This window comes from Diorhabda carinulata, chromosome 2, assembly GCF_026250575.1.
Source record: "Diorhabda carinulata isolate Delta chromosome 2, icDioCari1.1, whole genome shotgun sequence".
In the NCBI taxonomy this organism is placed as follows: domain Eukaryota; kingdom Metazoa; phylum Arthropoda; class Insecta; order Coleoptera; family Chrysomelidae; genus Diorhabda; species Diorhabda carinulata.
In genome coordinates this window covers 36,585,834-36,606,661 of record NC_079461.1, presented here as the reverse complement: position 1 = coordinate 36,606,661, position 20,828 = coordinate 36,585,834, and the positions used below count along the sequence as shown (strand labels likewise).

The 20,828-nt window shown below is 31.3% G+C and overlaps 1 protein-coding gene and 1 long non-coding RNA gene across 4 annotated transcripts in view; one reads left to right on the top strand and one right to left on the bottom strand.

Annotated features, from left to right (window-relative positions):
- LOC130903379 (anoctamin-10) overlaps nt 1-17,108 on the bottom strand; it is a 35,927-nt gene extending 18,819 nt beyond the window's left edge. The window contains exons 1-6 of one of the 3 annotated variants that reach the window (XM_057815444.1): nt 16,939-17,108; nt 12,950-13,122; nt 9,584-9,810; nt 9,324-9,518; nt 9,065-9,263; nt 3,002-3,177 (exon numbers count right to left, since the gene is read on the bottom strand). In XM_057815444.1, the coding sequence (XP_057671427.1) occupies nt 3,002-3,177; nt 9,065-9,263; nt 9,324-9,518; nt 9,584-9,810; nt 12,950-13,112 (960 nt within the window). In that variant the 5' untranslated portion in view covers nt 13,113-13,122; nt 16,939-17,108. Of the gene's footprint in view, nt 1-3,001; nt 3,178-9,064; nt 9,264-9,323; nt 9,519-9,583; nt 9,811-12,949; nt 13,123-15,441; nt 15,669-16,938 lie in introns of those variants that run through there. The other 2 variants (XM_057815445.1, XM_057815443.1) reach the window with 2 other exon arrangements.
- On the top strand, nt 17,062-17,777 carry LOC130903397 (uncharacterized). The gene is made up of 2 exons (XR_009060735.1): nt 17,062-17,323; nt 17,526-17,777. It is a non-coding gene; the product is annotated as an uncharacterized LOC130903397 (long non-coding RNA).
- Nucleotides 17,778-20,828: the final 3,051 nt, after the last annotated feature.

The window sequence follows — 20,828 nt, the reverse complement described above, 5'->3', positions numbered from 1 at the left end:
AGAAAAATTCGGAAATAAATAATTTGGAACAAACTCACTCTGATTTCGGTCGAACTGCCTGATTCTTGCAATTGAACTAGTCGGCCAGTTGAGTTGATGTTTGGTCGCCGTGATATTGTATCGACTACTTGTTTGGTCGATCACTTTGCACTCGTTGATAGTTGCTTGCAGCACGTGGTAAATTGTTTTTGGGTTATAGTTGTTAATAATATATTGTTTATTGCGAATTTTCACTGGTTTTGTTTATAATCCGGCTCGAAGGACCATGTTTTGTATTATAGTTATTATTAACACGTTCACATTAACATTTATTTGTAAGAAAATTTTTTACATAGCTTTAACAACAGAACTTATTATATATCTCATTTCTTCCATTCGCTCAGTAGTCGGTTGGTCGGACAGCGTTGCCAGTTTTCATGAGTTTTGAATTAATTCTGGCGTGAACACGACTCATTCTTACTAAATAAAGAATATTCCAGGAGCCCCATTAATGCCTTTGTGCTAAACTGAAGTATGTAGGTATATACGACGCCGACTATTCCATCTGAGATGCCTCACGAGGCACGATTTGAGATTCTTTGTAGGTACATCAGCTTAATAACGAGCGTCTTAGAAATGCACAGTGCAAAAAGCGAAAACTGTTTTATTTTCTACTTTTTTTTTTTAGTTTTACTACAATAAGTTGCGCTACATTTCAAAAATAGTTACAGAGCTAGACGTAGATCGAGTATATCGAAAGATATTTGTTTGGTGAATTATTTTTTGCGTATTACACATCTAAAAAGTACAATTTCTAAAAATTACTTCGCGATTGTTCAAAGATTCCTTAATCGCGAACATAATACAAACATTGGATCGATTCCAACTGATGCATTTCAATTTTAAAATGCCTCAGCTCCTACACTAAATTCAACTAGAGAAGTTAGTGTGACGGTACGTCTTTGCCGCAAGTAAAATCCACACTTGACGTACGATATACAAATGCAATCATCAACTACATTTACCACTCGATGTATGAAGTTTAAGTACAAAATATCTATTGTATTACAACCGAATTTAACTGGTAACTAATTTCACCTTAGATTAAGTTCGTACAATTTTTTCTTTTCGTATATTAGAGATTCTTCATCTAATATTTCTTATTTAGCAACTTAATGTTTATTTTTCTTGTTGTATTTGCGTTTATTTATGAAGACTCATTAGCTACAGTCATGATTATCTTTCTATCGTTCTAATTGACATTCGGACATGGATCCTGGAGCCGGTCCTATCCGGTTGTAGCGGAATTCCAAATTTCGGCGAAGGCGCCGCACGTTTGATATGTCGCGGAATTCTTTTGATGTTTGTTTTTATATATTTAGCAGGCGATTGTTTCTTTTGAACTAATTTCTAGGAAGGTCTCTATATTTATTTATTTATTCTGTTTATTTGTTTCCTAGAATTTTTCAGAATTTCTTTTGGAATATATGTTTTCCCTGCATCCTATTTGTGTCTAATTGTACATTTACATTGTTTCAGACATCGAATCAAATCCACATAAGCTGTAGGAGATATTCAATGATATTAATACTAATTTTTTTTGTGTCAAACAAACATTTTTTCAATAAGTTCGATATTAATTTTAACCCGTCAGTCACATAAAAAGTCGTCGGCATTAATATTGTAGTTTACACGAGGGACGTCCTGTACAAAGATAAATGGACTTTGTTCGAACATAACATTACAATTCAGAACTTTTTATAATAGATCGTTTTCCGGCTTATAACGAATAGGTATTTCGACATTTCCAGCTTGGCAGATTCTTTTTTTTTTTACCTTTTTTTTTAATCGATACAATGGGAAACGAACAGGAAACTAATGGAGTTTAGTTTTATACAAGGTGCATTATTTTCAACAATTCCGTAGCCGTAATTCCATCAGAAAAATAAAATTCCAAGAAACTTCTTTCCATAAATAATATCGCCGTACTTTTACTGTTTTCTTCCATCTATTTTTGTTCGTGGTTCCTCTCTACATGCTTTTTCACTCCTTCCACCCTTAACTTCACTCAATTAACTCCAAAACTTAACGGCCGTTGAAATATCCTTTGATCTCAATTAGTCTTCCAGGGCTCCAAACGTTTTCTTTCCTCTAGCCAATCTTTTATCAATTTACATGGTTTCATTTCCTTCACTTTCACATCCTTTCTCGTATACGAGGGTTGTTTGGGATTAAAAATTGACCGTTTCACGTTGCTCTAAGGGAAGTCGAACTAAGATCTACGAAAGTTCAAGTTTATGAGACAATGTTGAGACTCTACGTCTATGAAGAATTTTTGGAGGAAAGCAGACAGAGTTGGGATAGAAAAGAAGATAAAACCTTGAAATTTACACTTTTCAATGAGTCACCAATCAGCGTGTTTATAAAGAATGTGTTTAGATCGACTGGACGGAGACAGACTTTTGAAACGAATTTCTTGGAAGATACCAGGGGGCAAAATTCAAAGAGGTAGAGATATTTGTTGAAGCACCACGAGTTTTTTTGAGCTATTGTCAAATTACGCGGTATCCAACGAGATTAAATATTTTTGACAGACAAATATTGCATATTTGCGAGTGAATTTAAGGTCCAAATATGCCTTAATCCCACGGTATGTTACATGAAGATGTTTTCTGGCACAACAGTCGATTTTGAACGACATTTTGTAGCCAAGTACGATGACGATCGAATTCGGAAAGCCAGCGATTCGAGTTGGTAATTTTGTTCATTTTTTTTAAAGAGTAGGAACATTATTTCTAGATATTTTCTCGTTCAAATTTCGTATTTTATTATTTGCTAGTAACAGTTTGGAAAAATGTTACCGATTTGACTAACGCGCGCAATTTAAATTTCATCCGACCGTTTATTGTTTATTTTAGACAGCGATCGATTGAATTATAATTATTTCGTTGCCAATAGAACTGGATTTGCGTATTTACAGCTTTCATAGTATTTATGTTGTGTGAATAATAATAATAGTTACCTCTAAAAAAAGCGTTACCCATACTACGTTGAATATACAAAAAAATGGAATCGTTTCTCTGGATACAAATAACTGGAGAATTCCCAAAATAACTGGTACAATCAAAGCGTCTGTGTAGAAACTTAAAAAATGGAAGTACAGTGTTACGGATTCTCCAAAATAATTCTTTATTTGATCTGAAATAGAAAAAACAATAAAACAATCTACGAAACGAATTTAACGTTCAATCTCAAGATTGTTTTAACAGATTCATTAACAGAATTTGCAAATAACTGAAGATTCATTGAATTAATTGAAATATGCAAACAGTGTCTCGATTTTTACAATTTTTCGAAATGAGAAACGTTGGATTGGATTGTTAGATAAACACATTGATAATGAATTTTTTTGTTACAATTAAATTGAAATGGAATCTACAGATGATCGCAGAAATTGGCTGATTTTATCTTTGAAACCTGTATTACTTGAATTTGGAATTCAATAAATTTTTTCCATATATCAAAATAAGTATTTGCTGTCGATATTTAAAATGGATGTTGTTTATTTCAATAAATATATTCAATTTTCTTCCTTGTTATCGAACACGTACCTTTTGTAAATGATCTACCTGAGTTTACCACCTTCGATAATCTTTGAAGAACGGTCAGTTTGAAGTTTTATTTCAAAATTTTCGTTTTTTGTTTTTAAATTGTGGAATCCTATTTTTCCTTAAATACTATTTGATTTTGAGCAGATTTATGTTCAAAAAGTCTTTTATTATGGGCCGCAAAAAGTATAATTTTTTATCAAAGAAATAATAAAAAACATTTAAGAATCCTTTTGAACGGTTTCGCTTACTTTTTCTTTTCATTTTTTGTTGTTCATAATAATATTTCATATTGTTAATTGGCAAAACTACAAGGTGTGTTAAATAATTCACGTATCCTTAAACTTTCGAATAATAAACAATTTAATCTAGAAATAATCGCTAAACTAAGATTCTTGTCTATAAAGTCAGACACAGAAGTTCTAAACTAACTTGTATAGTAATGAAAATGAAAAAAAGTCGATAGTTTAAAATTTAAATCATATTTTGCAAAGAAAATGAATAAATTTACTGAACTGACATGGTTTTGAAAATATTTCAAATCCACATCATGATCCGAATTGTTTTCCAGACGCAAAATTTGAAAAAATGATAAAACAACTCAAATAGACATGAAAATCAAAACAGAGCTAAGCAGATTACTAATTTTGACTATATTTTTGTGAAGAAATGATTAAAGATGACGTAAAGTGATACGGAATCAATAGACGGACTTCTCTTTTGAAATTGACGTAGTTTTGAGTATATTTCGATTCCAAAACTTGTTATTACAACGAAACAATATAAAAATTGATGGGATTTGAATAGTCACAAAAATCAGAAATTTACAAACAGAAAAGCAACGGCTCTATCAAGAGTAATCTGTTATAGAATATTTTGCCTCCGATACTATCCAATACGATGGAAGTATGCCCAGGTTATTATGAATCAAAAACCTACCAAACCTGCAGCTGAAGCAAGTTTATATCACCTTATAAGCCTACTCCCAATAATTTCAAAAGTACTAGAAAGATCTACGTGAAATCCAAAAAGTTGTTCACATAAACGATTCATCAGCGATTCGGTTTCAGATGCGAATACTCCACAATTCAACAAAACCACTTAATAGTTAATATAATCAAAACAATCCTAGAAGAAAAAAAGGTTTGTATTTCTCGATATGATGGTCTACAAAGTGAAAGTACATTGAACGAAACAACTATACTTCATACCGCCACTTTTAAGTCATACTTGAAGATATCTACTCAAACTATCATACGATAGAATCTGGTATACTACAGGGTATCATTCTGGGCCGATTTCTGTATCTGATATTCACAGCAGACGCTCCATGCCCAGACGATGCCTTCATAGCAACCTTCGCACACGATCCGGCAATCATGGCAACTGATGTAGACCAAACAAATGTTCATCAATAATATTCCCACTTCGATAAAACCAGTTGTCAAGTACTTAGGGTTGCATTTAGATGGAAAACTTACACGGAAAACACATCAAAAACAAGAGGAAACAGTTAGATTTGGAACTAAAAAATAGACGCTGGCTACTAAACGAAAAGTCTCAACTGAGACTTGAAAATAAATTGATAATCTACAAAATTATATTCATACCAATTTGGTCGTATGGAATAGAACTATGGGGCTGCAGTGAACCTTCAAATACGAAAATACTCCAAACATTCCAATCCAAAATTATCTTATCAAAGATGTCGTAAAGAAGATACAAAATTCGATCTAAAGATCACAACAACGACTTAATAAATAATCTATTCAACCAGCCACCATCATTGAAAAGAATATGTTCAAAAGATATCCCACAATGGATGGTACTTGGTTACAAAAACTAATACGGGATCTATCTAAGAACTTCTCTTAAACCCATAATTGTAAAAAATTGATTAAACAACTTATATAGTTATGAAAATAAAAGAAAAAGTTGACAAGTTATTAAAATCAGATTTTTTTCAAAGAAAAAGTTAAATAGAAAGATGATTAAAACTATCCTATATAATATAACTTGTGAATCATTATACTGAACCGTAAATCGTCCGAAATTATTTTAATAATCCGCTCAAAACAATTATTGAAACCAATGTATTATATGCAAACATATTTGTTGTATTCAGTTATTATGTAAACGCTCCATTAAACTCATTGAGGATCCAAATAATAATTCAATGTTGTTCTACAATCTATTTTATTTGATTACTACGTTTATCAGATAAATATCGAGATAGATATTTCCATTTTTTCCCTCGAACAATAAACAGTAAATCGACTAATGGATTGTAATAAACAACAAGCAGTCGCCTAAATGAATATTTTTTCAAAGCATTAAGCCGTTTTTTTTTTTTTTCGTTCTTTTTGTGTAATAACAAGGTGACAATTTATTTAATTATCACGAAAGGGCAACATAATGACTTGTTAACATGCACCAATGCCCATTTGCGTCTCTCGCGACCTTCATTATTGCGGCAATTAAGAACGCTTACGTTCCGTTCATCCGGACGAAATTTCCAGACCCGAAATGAAAAATTCGAAACGACAACGTCGGAATTTAAAAAAAAAAGTGAACCAGCAACAATATGGATCTTTCAATCCAATTAATATCAAAACTATTCGAACTATTCGTTGGAATCGTATAGTTAGATCCGTAGTTACTACGAGGGTGGTTCGAATATAAGCTATAAAAAATTTTATTATCAAGTTACAAAGCTTGTTACATAAGCATTTACGCAATAAGGATTCTACCTTCACATTGCTTTCGAATCGCAGTGTTTCTTACAACGGACCAGATAAATAATAGTCGCGTAGCGACAAATCAGGACTATAAGGAGGATGTTCCAGTGTTGCGGTCTGGCGTTGTCCGTAGAAAGGTTCTACCGTGTTGAAAACACGTTATACAACACCTTCACCGTCTGTGTGATAAATTTTTTTCCTTCCCCTTCGTACTGCTGTAGGAGTCACGTGCAAACTTTATAGCGTGTAAATTTCTGATCAAAATTCAGAAGTCTTCGCACCCATCTAGATGAAAATTTGAGGTAACCGGGCCGTTGATGAATTATTTGTTCAAGGCTACTTACGCTGATGTCTCGGAACGGTTTTGGGGCGTCGCGCTTATGGCAAGTTTGCCGCAACAATAATTCCGGTTTGTAATTAAACCACCCTCGTATTAGAGGTTACAAAAATTCTTTTAACGCACCAATAGGCAGTTTATGATAGATAAATTTAAGCATGGTAATACCAAATATTGAAATTTGTAAACTCAATCCATCATCGACTGTTTATCTATTTAATCACATTCATAATCCAATTTATCAAATCATTTCGAATTTGTCTATAAGATTTTTAGAGTAAATAGAAAGGGATTTTTCTCAGTTTCTTTTGAATGTTTCATTTTTTTTGGTATCGGTTCAATTCATTTCGATCAATCACTTATTATGTGTTGATTGCAACTAGTAGGTTTGTTTCCTTTTGGTATTATCCACGATCCACTGTTTGTCTTTATATTTGAATGATTTATGCTTCTAAATGTTCTTGACTTTAAGTTTCTTCTGGTTTAAAATTAGTTTCTTTCATAATTTTTTAAAGACAGATGAAAATTTAACGTTTCGACTTCTTTTAGTCTTTATCAAAATATTTTGATTGATTTTCATCGGTGTTATTAGATCATCGTCAATTGTTTGTTTGTAGATTTCTTTCTTATCATAATTTTGTTCGGTTTCTCGTTCTTGTTTTTTACTATTGATTGAGATTTGATGCTGATCACTTTAAAAATTCGATAGCCTCTCATATTATGTGTATTTGCATATTATTAAAAAAATAAATGTCTTACTGGATGAGTTTTTGGTGTTCCTTTTAAATCAGATGATTTGTTTGCCAGTAAAATTTCTATACATACTTTGTTTCGTTTTGCGTCCTTACAAACACGGTTAATCCCGTCCTGGTATTCACATAACAGCGAACATAGATGAGTACGAATTTTGCAAAAGGGGAGGCTCAAACGTAGGTGGTTAGAGAGAGTGGCATGAAGCGTTTATCAGGTGTTGATCTTTCCTGGTATGAGGAACGGTATAATGATAAAATAACGAGCTCAACCAATATTTTTACACACATTTCAAGTAGAAACATTTGTTACATCAGTATAGAAAATTCCAAATTATAGTCATTAAAGGTTGAAAGAAAGAAATTATGAAGAGTTTCTACAAAGATACGAAATACCGATACCAGGAATACGCAAATCTTCATTGTACTAAATTATTAGCAAAGTTTACGTTACATTCTCAAAACAATTGATGTCATCGATTCTATTATTGCAATAAAACACAATTTACGTATTTAAACAATAAATTTTCGCAAATAAACGTTCGTTATTAGTTTGTAATTTATAATTATGTAATTAATAAACTTTGTTTATTTTTCTACACTCAATTTATATTTATTAAAGCAGAGCTATTTATATTGAAACAATTATAAATTATTCTTCATTAGATAACTCAACTAAAGTGTCTTAAAAACTTTTATACCCAAATCGAATACTTTATATTTTTCATATTTATAATAGATTATAGAAAATTTTATTCGGCAAAATGTTAAAAACGTCAAAGTAATTTGACATTTGTTCATTCAAAGATTTATTGAAACTAAATATCGTTCAAGAAATCTTTTCATCAATAAAAGGTATTTAGAAATTTTTATACTAGATGGTGTTGTTACTGACTTCTAGTACTACAGTGACTTGATTGGACACCTGAGAATGGCCGCCATGTTTAACCCAAACTCAGCTGATTTAGCTTTTGTTTTTCTCATAATGACCTTTACAAAATCGTTATTTATATTCCCAAATACTTAATCCAAAAGTTTTCAAGAGCTCAGTAGTAATTTTAACTAGAGAAATACGGAAATAAGTGATTTTTTATCGTAGTCGAGGTGTGGAAACACGATTTGTCTTCTCATAAACATGCAGATAAATTTCTATTGTTTACGTTGAAGATTGACTAACCGTTCGTAATGTTTCCGTGGTGGAAATTTGGTTTGCTTCCTCACAAATTGCCATTCGCTGAAAAATCCGATGAAATTGTGCAACTGATCGAGATATATCGAAAAGTAAACTGTCAAGATATCGCTGATGCCGCAGGAAGTAATTGTGTAACAGTTTTGAATGATTCAAAAAAAAGCCGGATACAAAAAAAGCTTAGAATTTTATAAAATGGAAACCATTTCTCAAGAATAAAATGGATGAATCTTGAGAACGTTAAATTTAAACGAATATTTCGTTTTATTAGTCTCTGAAGATGACTTAAAGAACTGCAAAGACACGTAACGTGATGCCATGTTTATAGTGGAGACCGAAATAGAGTTTCTTTACTACATTGTCGATAATTAACCAAATTAAAGGTGTAAACTTTTGATAATTGAGAGTTTAACAGAAGAAAACTTATTGATTATAAATGAAACTATGGATTCAATCGAACTTACCGAATGGTTGTTTTTTGAAAAGAGTCTTGTACCAACTTCTGCCGAGTTTTTTCAAAGTTTCGTCGTCGTGCAATGGATAGACATTTTTGATGATATTTTTTGATAGGCAAACTTGTACAATCGACTGTCCACCGTACAAACGATATTCTGGAAAACCGGGAATATGATTGTCCTCTGTGAGAGCCCTGATGTTCTCCAACTACGACAAAAATGATCAATTGAAATTAACAGAAAAAACCAATAGATAAAATTTATTTACTTCATGTCTTGTTATAGTTTGGCGTTCAGCTATAGTGAACAGATCATCGACGCTCATATCTTCGGTCAAAAAATCTTCCAAAGCTTGAACCGTAAACTCTCTAAGTACACCGGCCTTATCTTTCTTCATGAGTTCCATTTCTTCGGCGGCTTCGAATAATTTTATTTTCGTCGCGGATACGTGAAGAAACAAAGACTAAAATCGAAATAAACGAAAAAATATTGGAAAATATTGTTGGTATGTATAAATGTACTACATACATCTTCAGGATCGAAAGGTTGTTTCATTACAAAAAGTTCTCCTCCCCCGTCTCTCTTTTTACCTCGAATTTTTTCTACAAACCAAGTTAATGTACTTAAAGGTATATCCGAAGATAGTTGTATTACTAAATAAGTTGGGGGTAATTGCATTTCTTCTACATCCCCTATTTCCTTTTCCATTTCATCTACGGCCGTATCGGCATCTAAAAGTCGACTGCGCATGTTTCCTTAAAAGAAAAAAACACTCTCGATGAATCAACCAATGGAAACACATATTTGAATGTATATTTTCCTATTATTTATATTATCAAACTAAATATTTATGTTCAATGGTGTTTAGGTAAACATTAAACTGACTTTAACAAGAACGAAAGCTGCAAGAGACGTGACTTAAATGCAAAAGTCATAATCAATATTTTGCGCCCGAGATTCAAGGTGTAGATTGTTATGTTTATCAAAGAACCTTCAGGAGGTTCAAACAAAACGGCTACTAGATTTGAAACGGAATATTAGCTCGAAGATGACGAATTTGTAGTATCTTCATGTTTAAGATATAAGAACCTAACTTCAGTCGACTATATGTTAAAAAGTTTCGTTTATGACTAAATGAAGCTTGTGATCCAGATGCCTAGCCCTATGTCCACAGCTATTCTTACAAAATCGCTGCTTGAAAAGATTATCCACTAAAATATTAACTGCTTAATATTGTACGACTTAATTCAATCTATACTTCCATTCCATACTTCATTGGCTTTGATCCTATGTACTGGACGAATTGAGTTCGATTTCTGTACTTAATACGTCCAGAAATTGTTGAAAAACTTTGATTTGCATCATCAATCCGATCGAATCTTAGTTTACTATAAAATATTTTGATGCCGAATTTTCCCTATAGAAATTATTTGCACCTGACAGTTTTAAGGTTTCAAAATCTTGAACTGTTTTCCAGGACAATCGCTTTTTGCAGGACATAGAAATATAACTGAAAAGAGCCAGAAATTGATATAGGAACTACATGCTTAGCAAATGGGATGTTACAAAAATAAATAATAAAAATATATTTATTATATAATATAAATTCGAAATCGAAGTTAGTTTCCAATAAAACATATTTTTTGAAATGAAACTTTCTAATGTTAACAGATTCGTAAATTATTAGTAAACCAACACTTCCAAGTTATTGGGCAGCTTCCTGATCCCCCAAAACTAAATTACAATGTACCATCAAGAGGATTCTGTTATAGTTGAAAAAAGTGTTTGTGTGTTTGATGAAGCAGAAGATGACGCAAAAAATATAGACGAAATCCTAGAAGATGAGTGTTTGCAATCGGAACATGAGGGTGCCTCTGAAACAGGACCTTGAAGGGTTAGAAAGAAACTTACAGAAACAGGCTTAGATGGTGGCCAGAGTATTTTATTGGATTTCACTTGAATCAACCTCGTGTATAAAAAGAATACGAACTATTTATTTTTACGTCCGATTTCAAATTAAATCGTGAAATATACAAACTCTTCTTCCAACTGATGGACAATGATGAACCAAAAGTGATTTTCCGTTCTTTCATCAACTAAGAAGTTTGACAATCTTGGAGGTATTCGCAAGCAAGTAAATCTACCAGCTGCAATTGACAATTGTCAAAATGTATATGGATTTAGAGGTGGTTGTAGATTCATACATGTCGTTTCTAGCACCCATCTTTCAGACGATGACGTATTAAAAGTTGCACCTTTCCATTTAAGGGTTAAAACTACAAAATGTCACAAACCACATTTCTAACGAACAATGTCATAGGCTGTCGCTAATTAATAAAGTTTCTGTAGATATTTTCAGAAAATTATGTGTGAAATTGATTCATTGTTTTCCGTTAAGTATTTCTATATTTCGAAAGAAACAAATTAATCATTGAAATCCAATTCCATTTACAGAATGTAAGTTTCCAATATTTGGTTTTATATGTTCATTCTTCATCAAAAAATTACGACATTTATTTATTGTGGTAATCACTATCGTTTCGATGATAAAATTAATCCACAAACCACCGAACCGTACAAGATTTTTTTTCAATTTTTTTTTGTATCGGACTGGAAAAGTTGGAGTTTTCCGCTTTGATTGTGCCGGCCGTTGTGTCTCGCGCTTTTCGAATATCCCAAGGGACAAAGTGTATTCAATTTGATTTGTATTGTCCGAAGAACGTAAATTGAATGGTACCATTTGTTAACTAGTTTATTTTTAATGTGGCTAGAGCATTTCATTGGAACTTTTATTGCGAATAAAAATACAATTCGTTCATTAGCAAAAAAATTTTACTGAATTAATGGCATCGGTGAGGCCAATAGACGAGTGATTTGTTTTAAAAAAAATCGCCAACCTTTTTAGTTTTTATCTATTGCCTCTTCGAGAAAAATAAATACTTACATACTGTCGTGAGTTTGTATTGTACAGAATAATAATAATAATAATTATATCGCTAAAAATTTACCTTGGTTCTATACCGGATGTCTAAAGGAAAATTATTAGTTTTAGACCCCCCAGTAGACTTCTATTTGGTTAGAAAAAATTCCATTGTCATTATCTATGTAAATATAGGTGATCTGTGTCGTTTTTCACTCCGTTGAAGTTGTTTTTTATATCAATAACCTCCCTGTATAGTTTACTGCGTTGCATTAACAGTCTCAGACAGCAATTTCTTTATGTTTTTTTATTCTGATACTTACGAATCTTCTTGTAGTGCCCACATGAGTACGGAATTCGGTAGTCTCCTAGGTTAGAAAAAGAATCCCGTTTGTCTTTGGCGCACCTCAGACTTTCCCAGATTTTTCTGATTGGTTTGAATATTGTTTTTACATTGTATTTTCGCAATAAACAGCGAATTCAATCTGTCGCTCTCTTGCAATGTTGTGTGTCGCAATTTGGACAAAATTTTATAATGAAACACATAGAAAAAAATCAAAAATGTAGAAGAGAAGCTCAGCTAAGTGGCAAAAACATTAAATCGTAGCAACTCGACTCGAGTAAATTTCTCAAGAACTGTTTACAAAAACCATATTGTACAGGCGTCAGATTATGGTCCAGATAAAAATACTCACAATCAAAGACAAGAAAGAAAGAAGTGAAAAAATGAGAACACGCCATAAAGAAAACATTAATGACTGAGCGTTAAGTAAAAAAAAATATTCATGGATCGAGGAAATTCGTAAAATGGACGACAACAAAGAAACAGGCAAAGAGTGAAGTGATGGCATAAAATCTCACGAACGTTAGATTTATCATAGAAGAGGAGAAAGTTAGTTCCACGAAACTCCTCCAATCAATCAGCTAGATTTTCGAGCAGCTTTTAGTGAAGTAATTTGGGATAATTATCTTACCACGGAGCGCACTTAATGCCTCATGAATATCCCACAAACTATTTAGGAACAGATCTTTTACTTCTTTTTCTTCTTGTTCTTGTTCTTCTTCATCTTCATCGTCATCGGAATAATTTAGATTCGATGTTACTGATTTGGCGTCTATTTCGTATATCACTTCCATTAATTTAAATCTAGAAACAATATAATTTTTTTGAAATATTCGTAATTCTTAGAAACAAACGTGAACTTGGTGTTTGAGAAGCGAGTTCGACTCCGAGAGGTTGAAAGATTATCACCAATTAAAATGATCATCCTTTCCCTTTCCTTCCCCACAGTTGTGTCATCTTACAAAGGATTTGTTCCTTGATGATATTGTTTAGAAGTAAATACCACTTTCAAAAACTTCATTTGGTTTCCAAATCATTTATTACCAATTTAAAAATTCATGTGCATGATCCATTCCTTTCAACATCAATAAAGAAATAGTTTCTTCTACTTCTTTTTCTTGGAGATTTTTCCCTTACCATTTTTACTATTCTAAAGTCTCCATAACTGGTTAATGTTAACTCCAAGGTACTCGAATTTCATTCTGGTGAGATTGTCTTTGAAGATTATCTTCATTTTTGGCACATATGTAGCGTCATCGACATAGAACAGGACTTTGACTTTCGCCCATTCCCAACCGTTGCCTAGTTCAATAACATGGGACTAAGCGAGTCTTCTTGTCTAATACTGTTATGAGTTTTGTTTGTTTACCATCAGTACGAGCCTCAACTTTATTGTCTGAGTATATGGTCTGAATTATTTTGATAGGTATGTTTGTATTGTACGGTAAGTGAATAACGTCTTCCAATTTAATAAGATCAAACGCTTCCATGAATTTCTCAATCATTTATCTTAGGATAGAAACTGCATATATGCAGTATGGTGCGATTTTTGGAACAAGTTCCAATGTTGTATCAACTGTATTTTTTACGTGATTATTCTATAAATTTTTTGTTTATCAATTCTCAATGTAACTCGTGTCTTCTTTGTCCAACATAAAATCAATATTTCTCCGAATGGCAGTTTGTTTATGGTGATAGATCAATAGCAAGAATCAATTTTTAGTTTGAAAAACATGCTATTTTCCAAAATATGTACCTCGATTTATTTTTTTTAACTAATCCCGACACTTTTCTGGCTTACCCATACACGGTAAATTATGAATAGATTCCTTTTTTATAACGTTCGACAATAATTCAAATAGGACGAGGTTAGTTTGGTCAAGAAAGTAGCAAAACATTTGAGAGAACTAGGTTTTGTTAGTTTAGTGTGGGCTATCTCTAGCTAGGCCCGAAACCCATTGAGTTAACTTTCATTTTCCATGATTTGAAAACTTAACTCCCTTCTCTTTCCCTTTTTTTGACACACAGTATAGTATCCAGTGATCTTACACGGTTATGCCGGAATCTATATTCCCTTGGTTGATTTCAAGGGCTCTAAAAGAATCGAGAAGCATTTCCAAGGCTTTTCTGGTTCAAAAACGGTTTTTGACTGATTTACGAGAATGCATGGCCCATTGTGGAAATGCTTGGCTTATAATATACATAAAGATCCATCCTTTTCGTGACTATGATACTAGATTTTTGTTTCAAATTGTTTGATTCATACGATGAATTTAAGTCATCTAACAAATAACCTTAACCTTGAATTTGTTTCAATGAGAAAATTTATAACGCATGTATCATTAAAAAAATATTTTTTTTATTCAAAATAATACTGATAACGTGTGATAATAAATTTAAATTATCACATTAAACTGATTTCATAGTTACTCATTGGACTGGCTAAATGAATTTAATTTGCTTCATAATTATATGGAAAAATTATAAGCAATTTCTTATTGACAATTTATTTAATTACTTTTTAATGCCTTATAACTTATTATATCCAAACTATGTCACTGCTACTAGAATCTATCTATGAATGTCAAACTTTTTTTAGTTTCAAAAACAAAAGGATCACCCTGTATGTTCGATGTTACTAAAGACTAGAATATGTTCTAACTTTTTGAATACTTCGTATAAATCATTGATTCTATAATATATAGGTTGAAGACATTAATCTAAATATCTCATTAATGTCTCCAAAATCATTCCAAATTAATATAAAAAATCAACAATTAATTTGCTATCTTAATATTTTAATTGCTTTAATGACTAAACTGAGCTAACTTGTTTTTTACCAACAATTTTTTCTTGTATCTCATAATTTTAATTACCACTTCATTTTTTTATGATTTTAATTCAAGTATTATTAGTTTGGTAAAATTAACAAATTTTATCATGGTTAATCATGCATATTGTTAATTAGTTTTGTCGAAATCAACACAAGCTAAGCACCTGAAATCCCTTAAAGTTGCTTCAATAATAAAAAATTTCTAGTCAAGTGAGGCAAATATACATTCAAATATCAGTGTCAAAACATCTTTCAGACTGAATTTAATTAGATAACAAATGCCAGCTTACCAAATATTAAAACACCATATAAACTAATATCAACTGTAAACAAACAAAAAATATATAGCTAACGATTTAACCTTGATTTTGGTTACTAACACACCTACAATTGGTTGAGGTTTTAAAAGACACTCCATATACCTACTTTGTGGAAGCGATCCAAGTTTGAAATGAAATATTCTATTTTTATATCTATTAATAAAGGTTAATTCATAACCTCTGACTATTGACAGAAAATAATCATTCGATCATAGATAATTTTTCGATTCCGAAAGTCGATAGTTCGAATAATATTTCGAAGCTGAATTTTATATAATCGGTTGAGTTTTTGAATTAGGTCATCAAACTAGATACAATTTTTTAGTTTTTATGCTCTTGTATATGTAATAGAAACCATTTTATAAGTTGCTATGACTAGTAATTCGAAGCCAAGCTACTGTTTTTTTATTAATATTGAATTGGGGCTCCCAACTTTTTTCTATCAAATCAATGTTAAATGTATATTCACGTTGCTTTTAGAATATATATAATATAAATATTATCGTTTTTCAGTGATAGCTAACTTCATATTACAATTAACATTAAATTAATGTGTTAACTGCCCTCTATTAACCATTTATTTAGTATAAAACAATTAAGTTACAGATTTCTTTATAGAGTTCTAATATGTTCAAATAATGGAAACCATACTAATAATGTATAATATAAATGGCGACGTGAAGCTTAGGTACGTAAAGAATAGATGTCGCGACCTATTAAAACTCACTATAAAATACAAATTATCGTTTAGATCTAATAAAAAAATATGAATGTCAATATTGAAATTGAATTTTTTGATATAGTACAAGTATCATTGTTACAGTATATCCGATTTTTAGAAATTGGTTTACAGATTTCTTCAAATCTGATGAGTATTAAAAGGTAGTGGAAAATATTTGCTTATTTTATTTATAGATGGCACGACATGTTCATCAGTCAAATAGTCGAAGGTAGGGAAAAGTACAGCCGCAGCTTTAACCGCAAATTTACTACAATTTTAGTCCCGCAAAGAAAAATTTTTCCTATATCATATTCCTCACCCCACATGAATAATCTCCATACCATTCACTAGCGATCTAATTGATCTAATTAACCTCTTTCTCTCTCCTATATTTTTGACTAGTGTCTCTTAGGTGTCGCTTTGAAAACTTTTTAAAAGTCCCGATATAATCTTTCAATGATATTACCGGGAAAAAATGAGCGGCATTTTTGAATTAAGTAAATATAAACACCGGTTTATATAGTGAAGAAATAAAATAAATTTGAAATATAAAGGACTTAGGTGAAGCGTTCCGTACTGGATATATAGTGCCTTAATTAAATGTAAATTCACGGTATTCGCATCGACAACGAAGGCCCTTATAACGTCCTGATAATATTAAATGGAATTTGAAACTAAGATTGTGTACGCCGCCGGTCATAGTTTTTATATGCTCGTTGAAAATTAAATTCAAATTGAATACTTACATGGTAAATTTATCGTAACTATTCTAATTAGATCCTATTATTATCTTCCTACTTAAAAAATAATGAATTTTCTTCGAAATTATTTCTAAAATTTCATGTGTCGTTTTTACGTCGGGAGCTGGTGAACATAAAAATGAACCTAAAATTTGTAAACGATGACAGATTGTCAAATTGTGTCAATTGTACCTACTATTAATCAAATTAATTTGTAAATCAAATCTTATGTTAATTTAATTTACGAGTATTTTCCATAGAGTTACGAATTTTTTGTTCAAGATGTGGTTAGACGTACTAACAGATATCGTAGTGTTAAAAAATTGGATTTTGTTCATTTCGGTATACTTTTCTATAGTATTCATATTATTCTGTATTCTTTGTTTAAAAGGTATGTTTGATTTAATTTTTATTATATAAATTCAAACCATTATAAATTCTTTTCTAATCTGTTCTAAAATTATGTCATAATTTTCGATATGTATTCCGATTTCTAACAGCCGGTACATTTGATATATTTCAACACAGAAAATTGGAGAATTCTGCAGATATTTTTGACGGTTAATTAAACGAATGTTGATTTATTTTTGCAGAAGTTACATTATATCTCCTGCATCATTTCCAAGAAAACATTTACTCTATTTACAAGGAAAATTTCGACATGATTAGAAGATTTTCAGGGACGACTGTACATTCAAAAAGGAAAAAACAACGTACAGGAAGAAGAAAATAGAAGAAGAAAACAATTATTTTGAGACTAGTCGATAAATTTATTTACCTGTATCTGATAATTATATTTACAATAATTAGGAATTGTGTTTATGTAATAAATAAATTCGATATTACTGGGATACTATACATTCAATAATATCTTTTCATTGAACAGGGTTTCAAGATGAAAACATACCACCCTTCATACTTCCGCCACTATAACCATCATTAACGAAGAAAGACTCGATCTTTGATCTTTTTCAGCTTCAATTATCTTTCCAAAATACTTGGCAAAATTCAAATAAAGGCTTAATGTTATTTTATGTATATCGTGTTTTGCAATTGAATAAAAAATTAATAAAGTGCTAAAGCCTGTTGTCAAACTACTCTCAATTTTCTAAATAAAAGATAGATTGCAAGTGATTTCATAGAAAGAATTTTCCATGCAGGTATGGTTATCATTTGACTGCAAGACCAAGACCAAAGCTGAACAGTGGATGACTTCTAGACTCAAAAATTTTGAAAATGGAGGAAAAAATTGCTTCAAATGTTTGTCGAAAATAATAAGAATATATTTCGTATCTCAAAAAAAAAAAAGAATAGTAAAAGATATGGTTATTAATCTGCTGATTTGATTCTGGACCCTCGAATAACCACTTAGCACAATGCAAGACCATGATTAACCTGATATTGATAATGGTCTTGCATTCATTCATCACTAATTCTAATTTCAGGACATATTCATCATTTTATCTTACATAAAACACATTCAAAAAATATATATAAACACGAAAATTTAGTATCTGGAATGCTAATAAAAGAAAATCTGAAGCGTTCTGAAAAAATTCACGTTTAAAAAGTTTAATGTTTTTGCACGACGATTTATACCATTCGGATCATGTTATCTTGACTAATGACTCATATAAATACTCAATATGTGTATATAGGACTCAAGAGATAGTAAATCTAACTGGTGTTTAACGAAATATTCAACAGTTCGATGGTACATTACTTGTTTTAGATTATCTCCCTATTTCAAACTGTATGATTCCTACCTTTAGGAAGTTTTGGGGTTCATAGAAGATCGTGTGTTTCAATTTGGGATGCTTTGTCCTTTCGAAATTCCCGGTATAATTTTAAAAGTGTTCAATCAATACTTTAACTTTCGTGACCAATACACTCAATGTCTAATTCCGTATTTGAATTAACAGACACTTGAAGCTACTTCAAATAAAATGGGAGGAATTGAGTGTTTAGAAAGGAAAATTTATTTTCTTTATTGTTATATCTGTTGGAATTGAAATTCCCTTTTAGTACTATTTATACGTGGAACTCTACAAAATGTGCAAAAATGAATAGATATGTCTCGTCAGTTTGGATTCGGAAGTTGCAGCTGACAAAAGTTCACGTTTATTCAAAAATTTCAACTCGACTATTGTATAAGCAATCCAAAATATATTTTATGGTACCTATAGTCTCCGTACAAATCGAATTTCTTTATATACCGTGAAAATAGCTAATGTTAACCGAAAATCGTCCTATAAAGAAGGATGAAGCCTCAAAGCTGATGAATAGTGCAAAGTTGACTTCCAATTTTCCCTATAAAAAACATATAAAAAAAGCAATGATAATAAAAAACAGTAGAAGTTTAATACTAAAGGGAACGGAAAAGAACATCGGGTGTTGTCTTTTATTTAGCAATTCTGAGATATATAATCAGGGCCGAACTGGTAATACATTGAATCTGGCAGTTGTATATTTCTTTTTTGGAAAAAAGTCTCGATAGACTGCTTGGAATCACTTTAATAACAAACGATGTTGCTGATTCTTGTAATTTAGGGTTTCCAAGCTAACATCCTTTTATAATTTAATAAGGGGCAGTAAATCTTCAGTCGTATGTTTAATTCTTTGGTCCACTTCAATCAGTAATCTCTACAAGTATCATACAGAAATTTTGTACTACAAATATTTAGTTCTCGATGCCTTAATCTCCGGTATCAAAATAACGTAACTAGAATTAAAGAAAAGGAAATCGAGGGCTAGTAATTGGAGTAAGTAATAACAAATTTTGATACTTATTGAACCGTTTGTTAGATTTGAATATATATCAGTATCAAGGACGCTTGGAAGTTTCTTAACAAGTCAGACTTGATTAAAAGCTTTCTAGAAATCCTTAAGAAGGAAAATATTTAACGGAAGGAAGAATATCACTCACTGATGAGATCGGGTACATTAAGGTGTGATATCCTCCAAAAAATATTGTATAATATAATTGTATAATGGAAACTTTTTCAATATTTTCATTTAATACGACAATGCAATTGTAATAAACACGATTATAACAGATAAAGTAGCTAACAATGTTTTGTAGTACAAATAATTTCAACAACGGAATGCCAGTAATTTATTATGGAAATTTTAATTATTTCTTACCCCGTTCCTTTCATCAGTTTAATCACAACGGCACATTTAATGAGTTTTAGCCTTATATATTAGTAGCTTTCATTTTGGTTGTCAAGATCGTTTACAAAATTTGAAAATAAGGCGTTGAATACAATTGATTCAATTAATCCTTTTTGAATATCATTCTTCTGCTTAAAATATTGAATCTAATAATAATTTGAATGAATAAAAGCAAAAATAGATGCAATATTCGAAAAATATCTTTCCTACGCACACTTTGGCCAATGAAATCTATTGCAACGACATATTTTTCTAATTCGTCCTTCCCGAATCTTCCTCAATTTTTATCAATCAAAGTACCTACCTTAAATTTGCTTACGGTATCTCCAATCTCCGGCGCTTTTTCGTGGATGTCTAGGAAGTTTTCAATTAGATCTGGCTTGTTACGAAGATCCCGAGAAGTCGTACGCCAAATTCTATTGTTCAGTTGATTTATTCGTCTATCCAACTAGACTAAACCATCATTTATACCAAAGTCACGATTCTTTTTAGAAACTGTCAAATTATTATTAGCAGACGTTAACGCACTTATGAATTCTGCCCCTTGGGTCCCTTCTTTGACTTCTACTCGCGGAACTTTGCATTTGGTACTTTAGATAAAGGGTGATTTCAATCCAAAATCATCTTAATCTATCACTTAGAACTTCCAACGTAATAAAAAGCAAAGAAGTCTTTAATAATGAAGATACAGATCAGGTGAATATGGTGGATAAAACAATAAA